This window comes from Hyaena hyaena, unplaced genomic scaffold (assembly GCF_003009895.1).
Source record: "Hyaena hyaena isolate Hyena2069 unplaced genomic scaffold, ASM300989v1 scaffold_83, whole genome shotgun sequence".
Taxonomy (NCBI): domain Eukaryota; kingdom Metazoa; phylum Chordata; class Mammalia; order Carnivora; family Hyaenidae; genus Hyaena; species Hyaena hyaena.
This window is the reverse complement of record NW_024080715.1, coordinates 107,425-123,295: the sequence shown is the minus strand read 5'-3', so window position 1 is coordinate 123,295 and position 15,871 is coordinate 107,425. Positions and strand designations below refer to the sequence as shown.

The 15,871-nt window shown below is 37.1% G+C and overlaps 1 protein-coding gene across 1 annotated transcript in view; it reads left to right on the top strand.

The window, feature by feature from the left end:
* Positions 1 to 15,871, top strand: part of OXCT1 (3-oxoacid CoA-transferase 1) — a 138,869-nt gene that overhangs the window by 61,920 nt on the left and 61,078 nt on the right. The window contains exons 8-11 of the mRNA XM_039234179.1: positions 7,199 to 7,306; positions 8,940 to 9,054; positions 11,914 to 12,008; positions 13,747 to 13,795. Of these exons, the coding sequence (XP_039090110.1) occupies positions 7,199 to 7,306; positions 8,940 to 9,054; positions 11,914 to 12,008; positions 13,747 to 13,795 (367 nt within the window). The remainder of the gene's footprint in view (positions 1 to 7,198; positions 7,307 to 8,939; positions 9,055 to 11,913; positions 12,009 to 13,746; positions 13,796 to 15,871) is intronic.

Genomic DNA, 15,871 nt, shown 5'->3' with positions numbered 1-15,871 from the left:
TGAGACATTATAGACAGGAAGGAATGTTTTTGTTTTGTAATGAGGGACATCTGGTTGAAGGGGATTATCATGAACTCTGAGGTTGGACACCAAGTGGAAAAAACGAGATTCTTCTGGTGTTTTGGGGTACAGTCTTTGTGCCTGTCTTTAGGTGAACCCTTTTATATTTCCCCTTCAAAAAATTATTAGGCCAGGTATTATTTTACATTTGTTCCCTGATGAATATTATTTTTATTTTCCTAACCAATAGAAACCATTTTCTGTCTTAGAAGTATCAGCTATGTTTTCTGGCCTTGTATCATTCTCCAAATTAATCAATGCACTATTTAATTTTTACCCATTTTTTTCTAGAAATTATGTAAAATAGCTTATAAGACACACCCAACTGGACACGGAGCCTATTTAAAGCAAAAACAAAAACAAAAAAGTACAGCTATAAGAAGGAAGAAAAGTAATGCAGAGCTTTAAAATGGAGTTGCAATTGGACTGAAAAATCGTACTGTCATGGCAAACATGAGTGAGCACAAGATGTCGAGTAAAAAAGTATCTATGCAGTTGATAGTACATATCACATAAAGGAAACTAATGATCAGATCAGGTGACGTACAACTCTTCTTGCTATCAAAACTAGACAGAATTTTACCTTAGGCATTCTGTCTTCATTGCAAGAAAGAACTCATTTGATGGTAAGAACGAGAAGCTGACTCTATAACTACTGTGTAAAGCTACTTGTTTGCCCCAAGGGCAGACTCTTCTTGGAGCATTAAGAATGTTTGGACCCCTTGAATATTGTTTTTGTCACCCAAACTTTTGCTGTATACTTAGAGGTCATAAACCTGAGAATGTCTTCTTTAAAGAGATGGAAATGTATCTGTTCAGAATTGCGGGTTGCACCCAGACCCTTCCCTCTTACCACAGTGGACTCAGAATGTGCTCCCTGTCTTCACCGAAGGATTTGATAAAGATATTGAACAGGACAGGACCAAAGACCTTGGCCCATTAGATTAGGGCTTCTCTTCTTATCTGGGGTCTAGCTGACACTGAAGTGTAGGAGCAGGGTGAGGGGTGGTGTTTATGGACCAAACCCCTGAAATCTTATGTAGGATATTATAGCTTATGTAGCTTTCATTGGATGCATAAGGAACTACTCATTTTCCCCAAAGTTAGAACTACAGCATTGGAAATGTCTGCAGATTTCTCAGGCTATCAAATACTTCTGTAATTCTTCAGGTACTTATCTACTATCTGCACATCAAAGCAGTCTTCCTGTTTTCCTCACTGCTGTATCTAGTAGGTACTTAAATTGTATTTGTTGATTTTAAGTGAATGTATCAAGTCATATTTCCCTGCTAAGTCTATAAACTCTTTCGTGAGGAACTTGGTCAGGTTCTTTGTGAAATTACATTCTACTTTTCTACTCCCCAGGGTGCTAGCCTGATCTGCAAGTTAATGAAGTTCATCCTGCATGCCGTGGTCTGGGGGGAACTTGTACTCGTGTCTCACAATAGTCTTTTCTCTGCTTAATGACCTTATAGACTATTTGTGTAATAATCCATTTTAGAATACTGTTGTGAATCAAGACCCTGTTTTCAGAAAGAAGTCTATTTGCTTCTCTCCATCTGCTGCCATTGCTACCATTTTTCACTGGGCTGTAATTCTGTGACCATATTTTCAGGCCCTTTAAGAATCCTGGGTTATAATTTAATTTTTGTAGGTCTGCAGGCTAGTATTCAGAGAATCTATCTCTTCTTGGAATTCAATTCCTCCTTAGCCCTGTTAGTACTGCCCTTTCCTTCTCCCTAATGGGGAAGTCAGGAGTAAAATGGAATTGAACTGCAGCACTTTTTTCTATCATCTCTCTCAAGCAGTGGTGATTATCATTTCTGGATTCTCCACCACCAACAGCAAAATCATCCCAGAAACCACTCTTTCATCACCTGTAACATTTTGGACATGACTCATTTCATTCTGATTTGTACCTTTTGACACACCTCTCAGAGTTTCGTGTGACTCCCATTTGCCCTAGACCACGCTGGTCCCTCTTTTGTATGAGCGCTTGTAAGATATGAGGAAACGTATAGCCAACCATGTTATACCTCTTCTACTCTGCTTTATATGCTGTTCTCATCCTCAAGGTGATCTGTTTTCGTCTTGTCAGAATGGGGGTTTCAAAAGCCTCATAAGCCTATTTATCATCTAGAGTCTGACCACTTGATCCTGGTTTTTTTTCCCCCTGTCAACGTTTTCAAGTCTGCTTTTCTTCAAAGACCAGGATACATTTCTGTGTATGCCCAGGATTCACTTCCCAGTCCACTGCAAATTCCAATTTTACATTGTCACTTTCTCTCAGGGATTCCATCATTTCTACTTTACCAAGTTTATCCTTATCAGTTATCCTTATCCGATAGAAGTCCAGAATCATGATTTCTCTCACTTTTTCATTTTGAAATATAGAACATGTCAGAAGGCATTGTAGAATTTTTCAGAGAAATGTGGTGATCAAAAAATGTTCAAATAATGAGTGTCTCTCATGATAGGACTATCTTATTTCTGAGCCACTTTGACACTCCTATTAAAAATACATCCTCTACGTCTTTAGTTTGGTGAGTACTCTGATTATATGGCCATTAGTGTGATATTCTTTATCTTTTTAAACTCATGGTAAATCTACTTTGCCACATATCATCACTAGGTCTGTGGCTTCTCAGGCATGTGTATATTTTAGTTGACATAGCATGTTCTTCTGTGAGCTTGTTTTCACTGGGCATTGTAGAATATCTGTTGGCATGAGATCCAGTGAACCAGGTTTTAGTCATGACTACACAGTCATATTTCCCCCTGTTGTTAAGGGTGCAAATTTGTTAATAGCCTAGCCACTCATCTTTTCAGTCTTTGTGTGTTTATATATAGATATCTAAGACCATTTGTAATTACTTCCAGGCCCTTTTAGCTTCTATGTCATTTTGTCGTATATTTTTGCACTAATTCTATCATCTCATAGCATGAAGCTTCATACAATATGTACCTTCTTGCTCCTTTGGATTTTTTTTTTTTTTAATTGGTTTTGTTTGTTTTGCTCCTTTGGATTCTTGGGAAGCGTGCCCTGCATGCTGACCTCCCTTTTTCTGCACATTTTCTCTTCATCTAACCCAGAGACATCCAGAACACCTCTGCATCTAACTTGTAATGTTTTTTGTTATGGCCCACTGCCTCCCTCCTCCATTTTTCTGGTCTTCCACAGTTTTTCCTAATTTGGGGTCACTTTGTGTTTTTCATGCTTCTAGACATTATTGCTAGCTGTCGTTGCCTTTTTTTCTTTCTTGCCAGAAGAAATTCATCCTAACCTGTTTTGAAAGTTAAATGACTCAGGAGAAACACCTGCAGTGTGACCCCTCCCCTCCCTCCCCAAACAGCTCTCACCTAGTATCACAGTGAAGTTTGCAGAGTCGGGCCCAATTTTTTGCGGCTTTCACAATTCACGTTGTCACTAGAATGAATGAATGAATGAGAAAGTTATTGCCTTGTAGCTCCTCTATTCCCTTACCTGAGATATAAATAATATTTTGCCAAGTAAAAACAAAGACATTATCACCCAGGGGTGAGTTCTTATCCTTGTCTGAGCTTTAAAATAAAAGTTTTCAGAATTATAAAATAGAAAGGGTATAGGGCAGAGAAAGCAACCTTTTAAAACAAAGTTCAAATCAATAATAATTAACATTTCCTAGCCTCTCTTTTCCTGCTAATGACTGAAGACAAGTACTAATTAGAGAAGCCTCAAGTGTCTCAGCTTCTAGAAGATGAACCAGATGGTGCTACATCAGAGCTGTGCCTTGCGCCAGCCAGAGGTCTGGGTTGTTCTTAGCTACCTTTCCTCCATCTTGAGTATATTTAACTTAAATATGCTCACTGCTTTGCACTGAGACTTTTTCTTTGTTCTTTATTTTCTCTCTTCCCCACTTCTGATTTCAGGAATTCCATTTCTGCCATTGTTAGTGAGTGTTCTTGTGAGCTTGTATTTTTACTTTCACTTTTCTTAACAAGCTCATTTTATTCATCTTCTTCTCTTCAGATTTCCTTTAGCTCTTATGTTATCGCCTGATCTCACTAGACTTGTTTCCCCCACGTTGGTTCTTCCTTACTGTTCTTTCTCAAAATCACACAAAGCCAGCACACAAGGCTTCAGTCCCTTCAATAGCTAGCATTAAGATAGTTCTGCCTCTTCAGTTTTTTAAAACTCTTTTCACAGATTTTCTGAAAACATATGTTTTATTCTTTTGGTTTGTACTTCAAATAGTTTCTTCCTTTGCTATGAACTCTGCTAACCAACTCTAAGAAAGCTTTGATTTTTTTATAGAAATTTTCAGTACTGTTGAGTGTTGATACTGTTTTGACAAATGCTATACGTGCATTTTCTACAATATGAAAATCACTTCTACTAAGAATGACAAAGCATAGAACTGATGACATTCATGCAGATTCCTGCTTTTTGTCAGTTGTTTTACCAGGACACCTGCTTTCCCTTTTGGTTGTGAAAGTCATGATGTCGTTACCCTTGGTAAAGAAACCTTATTTTAACTCGGTGTTTTTTGTCAAAACTTCCTTAATTGGAAGCAGAAGAAAATAGTGACTGGTTACCATCTGCATTTCTGGTTTAAATGATAAGTATTATTATTATTTTATCATTATTTTTCTTTATGTTTCTTGTCCCTGCTGAAGGGCAAAGACAGGGGAACCAATTAGGAAGCTGCTACAATCATTCAAGCAAAAGATATGAGGGCCTGGACTTATGGAACAGCATTAGGCATGGAGAATAATTGGCATTATCTTTAAAAAAGTAGTCAAAAGAGTTTCCTTATTTCATTTCAAAAAGTTGTAAGTGCTTTTAGAGTTTAGAAACCACAGTTTTGCTTTGTTTTTGTTTTTTGAGTCTCCCTGCTTTTTTTTTTTTTAATGTGTCTTTTTGGTACATGTCTAACTACTTAAGGAATTTATGATATCCTCCACTTACGCATTCTCTAGTTTGGGAAATGACATACTTAGTGTCTATTGTATTTTTTAAAAAAGTGTAAGTTTTTCACCCCTTGATTATCAAAATAAAGTGAAAAAAATAACTTGTACTGTTACTCAGAGATAATAAGTATTAATATTTCTGTGTATTTTTTTCTTTCTGTTTTTTTTGTAGGTAGAGAGATAATTGTGCCAAAGATGTCTATATCTACAAATGTTTATTCATACAAAATCTTACTTTTTATGAAAGATTAACACGACATGTCATTAAGTATTATGAAAGCATAATATTGATCCATCATTGTGGATATACCGTATATATTTTACCATTATCCTATTGTTAATGATTTAGGTTGTTTCCAACTCAATATTATTGTAACAAATGGTATGGCGAGTATTTTAATGAATTATAAGTCTTCATATATATCCTCAGGGTAATGGCTTAATGTATAAACAAAATTTTAAAGTCCAGAAACTCTTTGAAGGCTTGAATTGGATAAGTATAAAGGTGTCAATGAGCCCTGATGGCTAAAAGTTCCAAGCTTTGAAGAGGTAGTATAACACTTAGCTGTTTTGCATTTCCTGTATCCACTCTTCTTTACCTGGTTGCCACTCTGATTGGGAACTACCGGAGTGTAGGGAAGTTTTGGGGGGAAAATACAGGTTACAGTGATATACAGTGGAGATACAGATTAGCCTCCCTGTCACTCAATTTCAGATGAATGCAGGTATGCATCTCTACCCACTATGTCACCTTGGATGCCCACATGTTTACTGACTCTTCCTTGGAGTTTTTGTTTGATTTTCTTTAAGAGCCTTCTAATTATCATTGAAGATGGCTTTTGTCTACCACATCCTGGGTTTGTTTTTTTTTTCCTTCAGCTATTTGGGAGCAGTGCACAATAACCAAAATGACTCTTGTGATTCCTGGTATTCTTTCATTGGAGGAGGAGTGTGGTGTGGGCATACATGGTAGAATAACATAAAGAGTGCTACTTGACCTCAAAGACTTCTGGAGAGTTCAGTTCTTAGTTTAGGAGGCACGTTTAATACAAGTGACTTTGCACAAGTTAGTTTATTTAAGCAGGTAGTTCTTTGCTTTGGATATGACATCTACTGAGCTGACCCAATAATCTTCAAAATAACATTTTTTTCTTGGCACCAGAAAGATAGCACTTTGGCACCAAAAACATTGATTTTAATTTGACCTTAGTTTTTCTTGATCATTGTTATTCTGAGTTTCCTTTTATGTTGATGTAAAGATACTATTTCATTTGTCCTTTTTTCCCCCCAGCTGACATCTTTTTTAAATGTTTGTTTATTTTATTTTTTTGTAAATATAATTTATTGTCAAATTAGTTAACTTACAGTATATACAGTGTACTCTTCATTTGTCCTTTTTTAAATGAATTAGGAAATAGCAGACTAACTAGGAGATTTCATGCTGCTATAAAATGCCCTTTTGCTCAGTAAGTGACTTTAATTCTAATCACATTGAGCATTTCTAGTGATGAGTTAATATTTTCCTTTTTGAATTTCCATATTGAAATTAATGATCTGTCGTTAAGTAAAATTATTTCAGCAATTGCAGTTCTATCATGATCGTAGGACGCTAATAACAAATAATTAAAAACTGTTACAAATAGCATTTGTATCTATATTTAAAAAGCCCTTCAATTGACCAAGCAGATGTTGTTACAGACTTTTGTCTCTGATATGATAAATCTCCCATTAATTTTGAAAATCATGGTTTAAGGGATGTGCTTTCAAGTTTTCCATAGTTGAGTTGCAATTTGGGAAAGTTCAAGCAGCTGTACTGAGAAACCATTTGACAACTTTGTAACTGAGGCTCTTTTAGGCAGAGACTAAGTTCTGGAGCTTTATGTTCTATATTTTAGGTTCAGACACATGTATTTGAATTTCTTCTTTTTTGTGGGTCCAGAAATATCTGTGTGCAGTGTTCTTTCTTTTACATACGTACATACATACATACATATGTATGTATGAATATATATACATATATATTCTCTCTTTTACATACATATATACGTATATATATATGCATACATATATATTTTACATTGTGTATCCAACCTAAGTTGGAGGTAAAGATGCATATACTTCACTTTTTTCAAAATAAAAAATGTTCAGTTTAAGCTCTCACTAATTAAATTTTTTTCTCTTTGCCTAGGTTGAAGAAATTGTAGATATTGGATCATTTGCCCCAGAAGATATCCATATTCCTAAGATTTATGTACATCGCCTTATAAAGGGAGAAAAATATGAGAAAAGAATTGAGGTAATTGACTTAGCTTCTTTGTTAGAATTTATGAATCTGGTCATCAGAGATTATGTGCCCCTGGGGCCATTCCAGATGGTAGAGAATTAAAGCTGAATGAGAAGTCTTGCTTTGGATCTTAGAAGGAGCTTCTCATGTGTCCATCCTAAGGGGACATGACTGTCTGTGTTATTGTCCAGCCCAATAGTGCCTTGCGGTTACAAAACTGTATATCACCAAGTTATGTGATCCTCTAGGCTGTGTCTTCCAGGCTTCTGTAACTGTCTCAGTTTATTACAGTGCATAGTTTTTACTGGCTGTCCTACAGGGTAGGGAAGGCTTTAGCCCTGCTGGATTCTTAGTCAGAAATGTCTATCAATCTTGAAGTTGCTTTGTAGTGTATAAAGTCGAGAAAGTCATTCCCCTCAGTGTTGGGCTCTGGGCAGCTGGTAGATATGAGATCATGGCAAGGAGTAGGCGTCAGGGGCATTGGAGATTGTTCCAAGGCCACTGAGATCATTAAGAATGCTCAGCTGGAACAAAATTGGTATCAAACTTCAGCATTATCTAGGGGTCAGTAACAGAATAGACATGCAGTGAGAGGTACTGGGGAATCAGAGATACCCTTGACCCTGCATCAAACAGCAAGACATTTTGTAATCTAAAACTAAGGTCAGGGAGCTAAGGAGAGGGGATGTGAGACGTTTGCAAATAGCAACCAAAGTCTATGTCAAGAAGAGTTAGTAATGGAAGTACTTTTCTGGCTGGTTTCTGGATAGTTTTATGATTTCTGTGATGCACTTGTAGCAAAACCAGTTCAGACTCTGCAGGTGGAAATACACAATTGGCAATACCAACACCTGGCAAACACATTCTGACAGCTGGGCAAAAACAGTCCCAAAGCCTGTTCCTTGTTCTTTGTTCTGGCTCAATCCTGGAGCACCTGAGGAGAAGTCAGGTGTAGAAGTCACAAGACTAATAGCAGTAGCAGTCAGTGTGACAGCAGCAGAGGAGCTACTTGCTTCAAAAAGACAGAACAGATACATCTCCCTCTTCAAATAAATCTGGCCTCTTCCACTTCCTAAAAAAATTATTTCTCCCATCAAATACCACCCATGTTAGTCTTTAAAAAAACTCTGTTAAAAAATGAAATCTGGCCATGTGTAGCAACATGGATGGACCTTGAGGGTGTTATGCTGAGTGAAATAAGTCAGGCAGAGAAGGACAAATATCACATGTTTGCACGTATAGGAGGATTAGGAGGAACTTAACAGAGGACCGTGTGGGAGAAGAAGGGGGGAAATAGTGGGGGAAAGGGAGAGAGGCAAACCATGAGAGACTCTTGAATGCTGACAAAAACTGAGGACTGATGGATGGGGGAGGGGGAGGGGGGATGGGCACGGAGAGAGGCACTTGTGGGGGTGAGCACTGGGTGTTATGTGGAAACCAATTTGACAATAAACTATTTGTAAAAAATAAATAAATAAATAAACTTAATTGGAAGTAGAAAAAAAACCTCTGTTATATTGTAGATTTGCTTCATAGTAGTAATGGGAGAGACCTATGTTTTTTTCCATTAAAATTTTAGACTTCAGCAGTGAAAAATACAAGATATACCTCAACCATGAATAATTTATATCTGTTTATTTTAAAGCGTTTATCAATCCGGAAAGAGGAAGATGTAAAAACCAAATCTAGTAAACCTGGAGATAATGTAAGGGAACGTATCATCAAGCGGGCAGCTCTTGAATTTGAAGATGGCATGTATGGTATCCTTTATCTTTCTGGGATGGGCAGAAACATAGCCCTCACTTTTTCTTTTCTTTTTTTTTTTTTTTAATTGTTTTTAATGTTTATTTTTTTTTATTTTCAGAGAAAGAGAGAGAGAGAGTGAGAGAGCATGTGCAGGGGAGGGTAAAGGAGGGACAGAGAGAGAGAGAGAGAGAGAGAAACCCAAGCAGGCTTAGTGCTGTTAGCACAGAGCCCAGTGCGGGGCTGGAACCCACGAACCGCGAGATCATGACCTAAGCGAAAGTCGGACGCTTAACCGACTAAGCCACCCAGGCGCCCCTAGTCCATTGTAATTTTTAAAACAATGGATCAATTTTTACAGAATGTGGCATATAACCTAAAGATATCAAGATATATGAAATTAGAATTATGATCTGTTTGCCCTCTTGAAACAAAATGGCAACTAAAGTTTGCTTAGCTATTTTCTAATATACAATGGATTTCAGTACAATTTGGCATTTGGCTAAAGGTTATTGGGAAAAGAGATTACCTAAGATGAGGGTTTCAAATCTCAGAAGTACTAGTTATAACAGTGCTATTTACCTTTTCTGTGTTCTGACATTTGCATACTCATTGAAACATAAGATTCAACTTCTTAACAACCCCTTGTTTCCTTTCACAAAGATCCCATGAGCACGCCCTTTTATGTCCAATGCTTTGTAAGGGTATTCAATGAATGATTGAAATTCTGCTTTAGATACTTTGTCAAAAAAAGAGAAAGGTTGAGATACTTTTGTACAATTATTATTCAGATTAAAAAAAATTTAATGTTTATTTTTGAGAGAGAGAGAGAGCGTGCAAGCAGGGGAGGGACAGAGAGAAGGAGACACAGAATCTGAAGCAGGCTCCAGTCTCTGAACTGTCAGCACAGAACCCAACATGGGGCTCAAACCCATAAACTGTGAGATCATGACCTAAGGCTGAAGTTGGACACTCAACTGATTGAGCCACCCAGGTGCCCCTTATTATTCAGATTTTGAATGTGAGAGTCTCTTTGCCATTTTGCTAGTTTTCAGTACATCAAACGTTGAACTATTTAATAACAAGTAATGCATATAAATACAAATAGTGTTTAATAGAAGTAGTATTTGTTGAATGGTAAATACACTAAAGCCATACTTAAAGGCTTCAGACAGGAGGAACTAGAAACATGACAAGTGTCTACATTCTGCAAGTTCCCCTGTCCATGAATATCATCTTTCAGACTGATACTGTCTGGGAAAACTCTCTTTTTCTACTTTCTTTTTACCACCACCCCCCCCCACCTCACTTTTCTTTGTTTTCCAGTTTATGCCCTGTGCTGTGGTGAGAGTTCACATAGGGGAGAAGAATACAATTGTGCCTGCTCTTCAGCTTTTCTATCAACAAGGTGTATAGGCAACCAAGTTAACTTAGAAGGTAGAAGCTGGGCTCTGGTGTTTCTTCTCACCTCTAGTCATTTGGTTTCCCATTGACATTTAAACACTGACTATATGATAACACTAATTTTAGATACTAATGGCTTCTAGTTGTTCTTTAGTCACTGTTACTCTATTAACTATGAAAAATATTTGTAAGTCAGTTCATATAAATGGTCTTCCCATATCACCTGCTCTTCCTCAACCCAGAGTACATAGACCTTTTTACCCCTGGCATTTGACCCACTAAAAAGTATCGAGGAATGCTCATCCTGTGTCATGTCCTGAAAAAATGACAGAATATGATGAAAGCATTTGTAATATGGGTTGCCTTCTCTGAAAATACTCACTCCTAATGGGAAGAATAACTCAGTGTGGTCTGTACATCACTGTGAGGAATGAAGCACAAAAAAACTACACTAGCTTGTGATTTGCAGCAGATGAACCAAGTAACTATTGTCATACCTTCATCGAGTCCCTGTGTCTGTGAGCAGTGACCTGGTTCATGGAGTTGGCCTGCCAGCCCTTGTAGTCTGTAATATGGCAGCACATACAAACTTTATTTCTTCCGGCTCTGATTCACAAAGATCTCACTGTTACTGGAATCTCATCAGAGTGCCATCATCCTGTGGGCTAATTCTGGCTCACATGTCGTGGTCGAGGAAAGCATGGACAGCAGTTCCAGGCAGTGTGAATATCTCTGTCTGATAAGGCTGCTTGTGTTGAGAGGCAAGATTAAATCTACACCACTGCGTACAAATCGGGACCCAGTTTTGACCATTTGAGGAAGGAGATTCAACACTCTGAGTTAGCTCTCTGATGCCTTAGCTCAGCTACTTTTTATATGGTCTCAATTATATTCACTGAAACTTACACACCTCCCCCTTCTTTATGTCCTAGAGAAGATTCACTCACCAATGAATGTTATCTCATTGGCCCAAAGGAATCATTACAATTTTAGGCAGACATTTTGGTATTGTCAGAAAACTCTTTTTAACTTAAAAATGATAGCCTTTTTTGAGAATATTAGATCATTATTCTTAGTTGGAGTTTTAAATAGTGAAAAATACTTTTAAACAAAGGTCAAGCATGTTTAACAATATATCAGTTGTAATAAGTAGTAATAACATCAGTTCAAATTTCCTAAGCACATTAATGAAAATAAAATATGCCTTAACAATAAAAATGACCTTTTGGCTAGTCTTCTGAAGCCACTACTTTGATATCTTTATGGGAAAGCATAGTAATGTTATTGAGAGATTTTTCTTTAAAAAAAACAGTGGAAAGTAGTGCCTGAAGGGTGATGGGAGAATGTAGTCAGTGATTACATTTAGAACAAATGCCTTTAAAATTCAGACATTCAGGTTTATATATGTAGCAGATTTATGGCATAATTTATTTACCATTTTTGCAGTGGACCTTAACATCTTTTTTCCCCAGCTAATTTGGGCATAGGAATCCCACTTCTGGCCAGCAACTTCATCAGCCCAAATATCACAGTTCATCTGCAAAGTGAAAATGGAATCCTGGGTTTGGTAAGACCAAAATTAAAGTTTTATTTATCCAGTCTCGATGGAGAATGAGATAGTCTATACAGTGAAATCTTCTGATGGTTGTTAGCTTAAAGTTCCCAACCTTATTTTTTATTTCTTTTTATCATAATAAAATATTTCCCCCCATAAAACAGTGTTAAGTGTTGTTTTTCATGTAGGAGATGGTAGTTTCCTATGTGAGCTTTCTGACTGCTCCTCCTTCACTTGTCACTGTCTGTCTCCCCGGGTGTATCTGCCCTCAGAGAGACCTCACAGTGTCCTGTTTCGATAACTATTTCTAACTTTTGTGTGGTTGGAGAAGATAACGAAGGTCATTAAGAATTCTGTATTTTATAATGATCAATAAGACTCTGGATGAGTAACTAAAAAGTAAGGTTTTTACTTGAGGAAGAGGGACATTTTTTGACAGTTGATTAATTTAAAAAATTCTTCTCACCTAATTGTCATTTCAAGACCAGGCTGTTCAAAGGGGAAGAATTTTTCTCTTCCTCAAGATTAACCTTCCAGATGAGCTCAGTGTTCTCACAGAATTTGGGCATACTTTTTATTCAATATTCTAATAATATTAAGAAATACTTCTGCTTCATGGATGACATTTTTTATATAATATTGAGTATGGCAGAGATTATTTATAGTTTGGCCAATTTATAAGATTATTAATCTTCTGTTGTTCTCAGGAGACCTTCACTGTTAACGCAATGAAAATTGTACATATGTAAAATGTATATCCAGTCTTTAAAACATGAATAATGATCATGAGCATATAGGTGACACTGATTGGGGCAGTAATCTTGACCAGTTTTAAAAGCAGAAAACTTATGAGCATGAATAAAAGCAGATTTCATATTATAGTCAGAGACTCACATACCTTCAAAATGTGATTATTTTTAGAGTGACCAGTTCCCTCACTTTGAAGACAAGGGAAATGATATATCTTACCCATGGTCACTGTTTAAAGGAAAATTTACACAGTCCTAAAACATTAGTTGCCACTTCAGTTTATCTAAACAATATATGTTTGGTCCCTCTTTCTGAAAGTATGTTAGAATTTTCCAACTCCGATTTCCTCACTTTTGGTTCTGTCTTCTGCCTTTCCCCCCACTTTTTCTATTTCCTCCTGTTTTGTTTACTATGTGTTATGTTATGAAACTACTCACCCCATTCAAGTCATGTAGAGATGCCTTGTAAAAATACATACAAAATTAAAAAGCAAAACTGAGAGTAACCAGGCAAAGGAAAAATAAGAGCTTCAAAACCTAGGTGTTGTGAGACAGAAAGTTAGGGCTCCAGATTGGGGCCTTTAGATGCGGTATACCAAAAAGATGAAACTTTGCCTCTCCAGATCCTTCCCATCCAGTCAGCAGCCATTTTGTTTATAGTCACTGATAACTACCAGGAAGATTTATGAATAACATTGGTTGCATAATAGGTACTAAATGATTACTTTGTTTTTTTGACCTATGTTTCTAATAGCTTAACATTTCTTTCAAACTTTGGTAACTTTTTGGATATAGTTTTTATTTATCACAGTTATTAGTGTAGGAAAGACTAATCAATGTAAGAAATAGCCATGAAAACATTGGAATTACTTTTAAAAGGTTCCCCTCAAGTCTTTTGATAGTAATTTCCCAAGGTTTTTAGAGAAGTCATTTATATTACAATTTTAGTGTGTGATTCAGTGAGAAACTTCTTTTACTAATTGAACTTGTGCTTTTGACAGGGCCCATATCCGTCACAAAATGAAGTCGATGCAGATCTAATCAATGCAGGTAAACTCCCTCATTACATGTTTTTCCAGTGTTTTCCTTTGCTATTTAGTTTTTTGGCAAGTAAGAATAAGGAGTTGGGCTTGATTACCACTGTGTTTTTCACTGAGGAAGGGAGAGAAGACTTCCCAGTCTCTTTGTCTGGTGTGCTCATCATTTATTATTTAGGGAAGAATACGATAAGGGAAAAATTGTAGGTGGGGCTACATATAGTGGCAGGAGCTTTGGTGGGTAAATCAGTCAGGGTCCTGGCTATATATAGAGAGCACTTCCAGATAGGGTTATCATGAGAATTAAAGGAAAGAACAGCTTACAAGGGTATGAACACGATTGAGGGAAACCAGGAAAGGATGGTGAAGCACCACAGGGAGTTATTATCACCCTGAGGCCTTAAGGGACAGTAGTGGGAGAGGGCTGCCTAATAGGAACACAGCCATCTTGCAGAATTCTGGATGAGGGATGGGAGTCTCTTCAGGTGGATCTTCTGCTTGTGCCTTCCATTGGCCAATCCCAGGTTTAAATGTCTGCTTTCTTACAATGAGAAGGATGACAAGTGGATACATCTAGGCAAAAAGAAAAGATCTGGCACACTGGGGTTTTTGTTCTGAACAATACTTACTGTCCTCTAGTTGTCATTGGAGTAGGAGAGCATCCTTCAAAGGTTCAAGGTTGCTTAATGATGTACTCTGCCACTCAATGTGACCCAGTGATGTGAGTAATAAGAGTTTTTTTTTGAACTGGGACTCAACCTGTCTTCTTTATTCCCACATGCATATGCCTTGCCTTTTTTTTTTTTTTTTCTTATTAATTTTGACTGCGACATAGAGTTGCATGTGGTAGCAGCCTAGAGGAGAAAAAACAAGCCAGACCTATTGGCCATTGTCACTGCCCAGTTGCCTGAGGTAACACTGCCACCCCGTTGGGGCTGAAGATTATCCTTAGAGTGGGACTGTGCATAAGAAGCTGATTTTTATATTCTAGTATGATTTTCATTGCCCTTTTACTCTTTTTCACTCTACCCCCACAAAAGTATTATTCTTATTTCACATTCAAAAATAGTACATGTAAATCTCAGAAGAGAAGCAGTATTAGCTGAACATAAAGGCCAGCTGCCAAGCAGAATTGATGTTTGATACTTAGAATTTTTGGAAGTAAAACTGCTTCTGGTTGAATAGTTGAATTAGCTAACACGACTCAACCCTGAAAGGCCCACTGTGATAAAGCAATGATATTTAACTAAGGCTGTAATTTAATTGTACTGTACCCTTTAGCAATAGCTCATTGATCTGTGAAAATATTTGCTGCTTGGTTTAATTACTTTATGATGTTAGTGAGTTATTTGCAAAATGAATAACTCCATTTTCCAAATTTTAGGCCTTAGTTCATAAAACCCACTCTCATTGGAAAAGTAGTTAATCTTTCCAATGACTGTTGGACAGTAGGCATTTCTGATTCCACGAGCTTAAAAGTGGCTCAACCCTAATGAAGCCACTTGTTTTATTATTTAACTTCTAAAGTGCATTGTATAATGCTTTGTAAAACAATAATTCATTGCTTTTGGGAAGCCAAGCTGCAAATCAGTTTAATGATATTTTAGCTCCTTCACCAAAGCTCTTTTTGGGACTTAGGTTGCTTTTGATTTTGGAGCTGCCTAAATTAGGGAGGAAATAGTTTGAGCTAAGAACTCAGAAAACTATTTGTGGTCTCCTCAACTCCTCAGATTTGGAAGTTACCTACAAGATCAGCCTATTGTTTGTGTTAATTCGAAAGGAGTTTTACAAAATCCTCTGGAATGAATACCATGAGCTACATTTCTGGGTATAATCACTGTATTAAAATTTTAAAATAACACAACTATTTCTCTTTTGTTTAAATTTTTTTAATGTTTTATTTATTTCTGAGAGAGAGAGACAGCATGAGCAGGGAGGGTCGGAGAGAGAGGGAGATACAGAATCTGAAGGAGGCTCCAGGCTCTGAGCTAGCTGTCAGCACAGAGTCCAATGCGGGGCTCAAACCCACGAATCATGAGATCATGACCTGAGCCGAAGTCAGATGTTTAACCAACTGAGCCACCCAGGT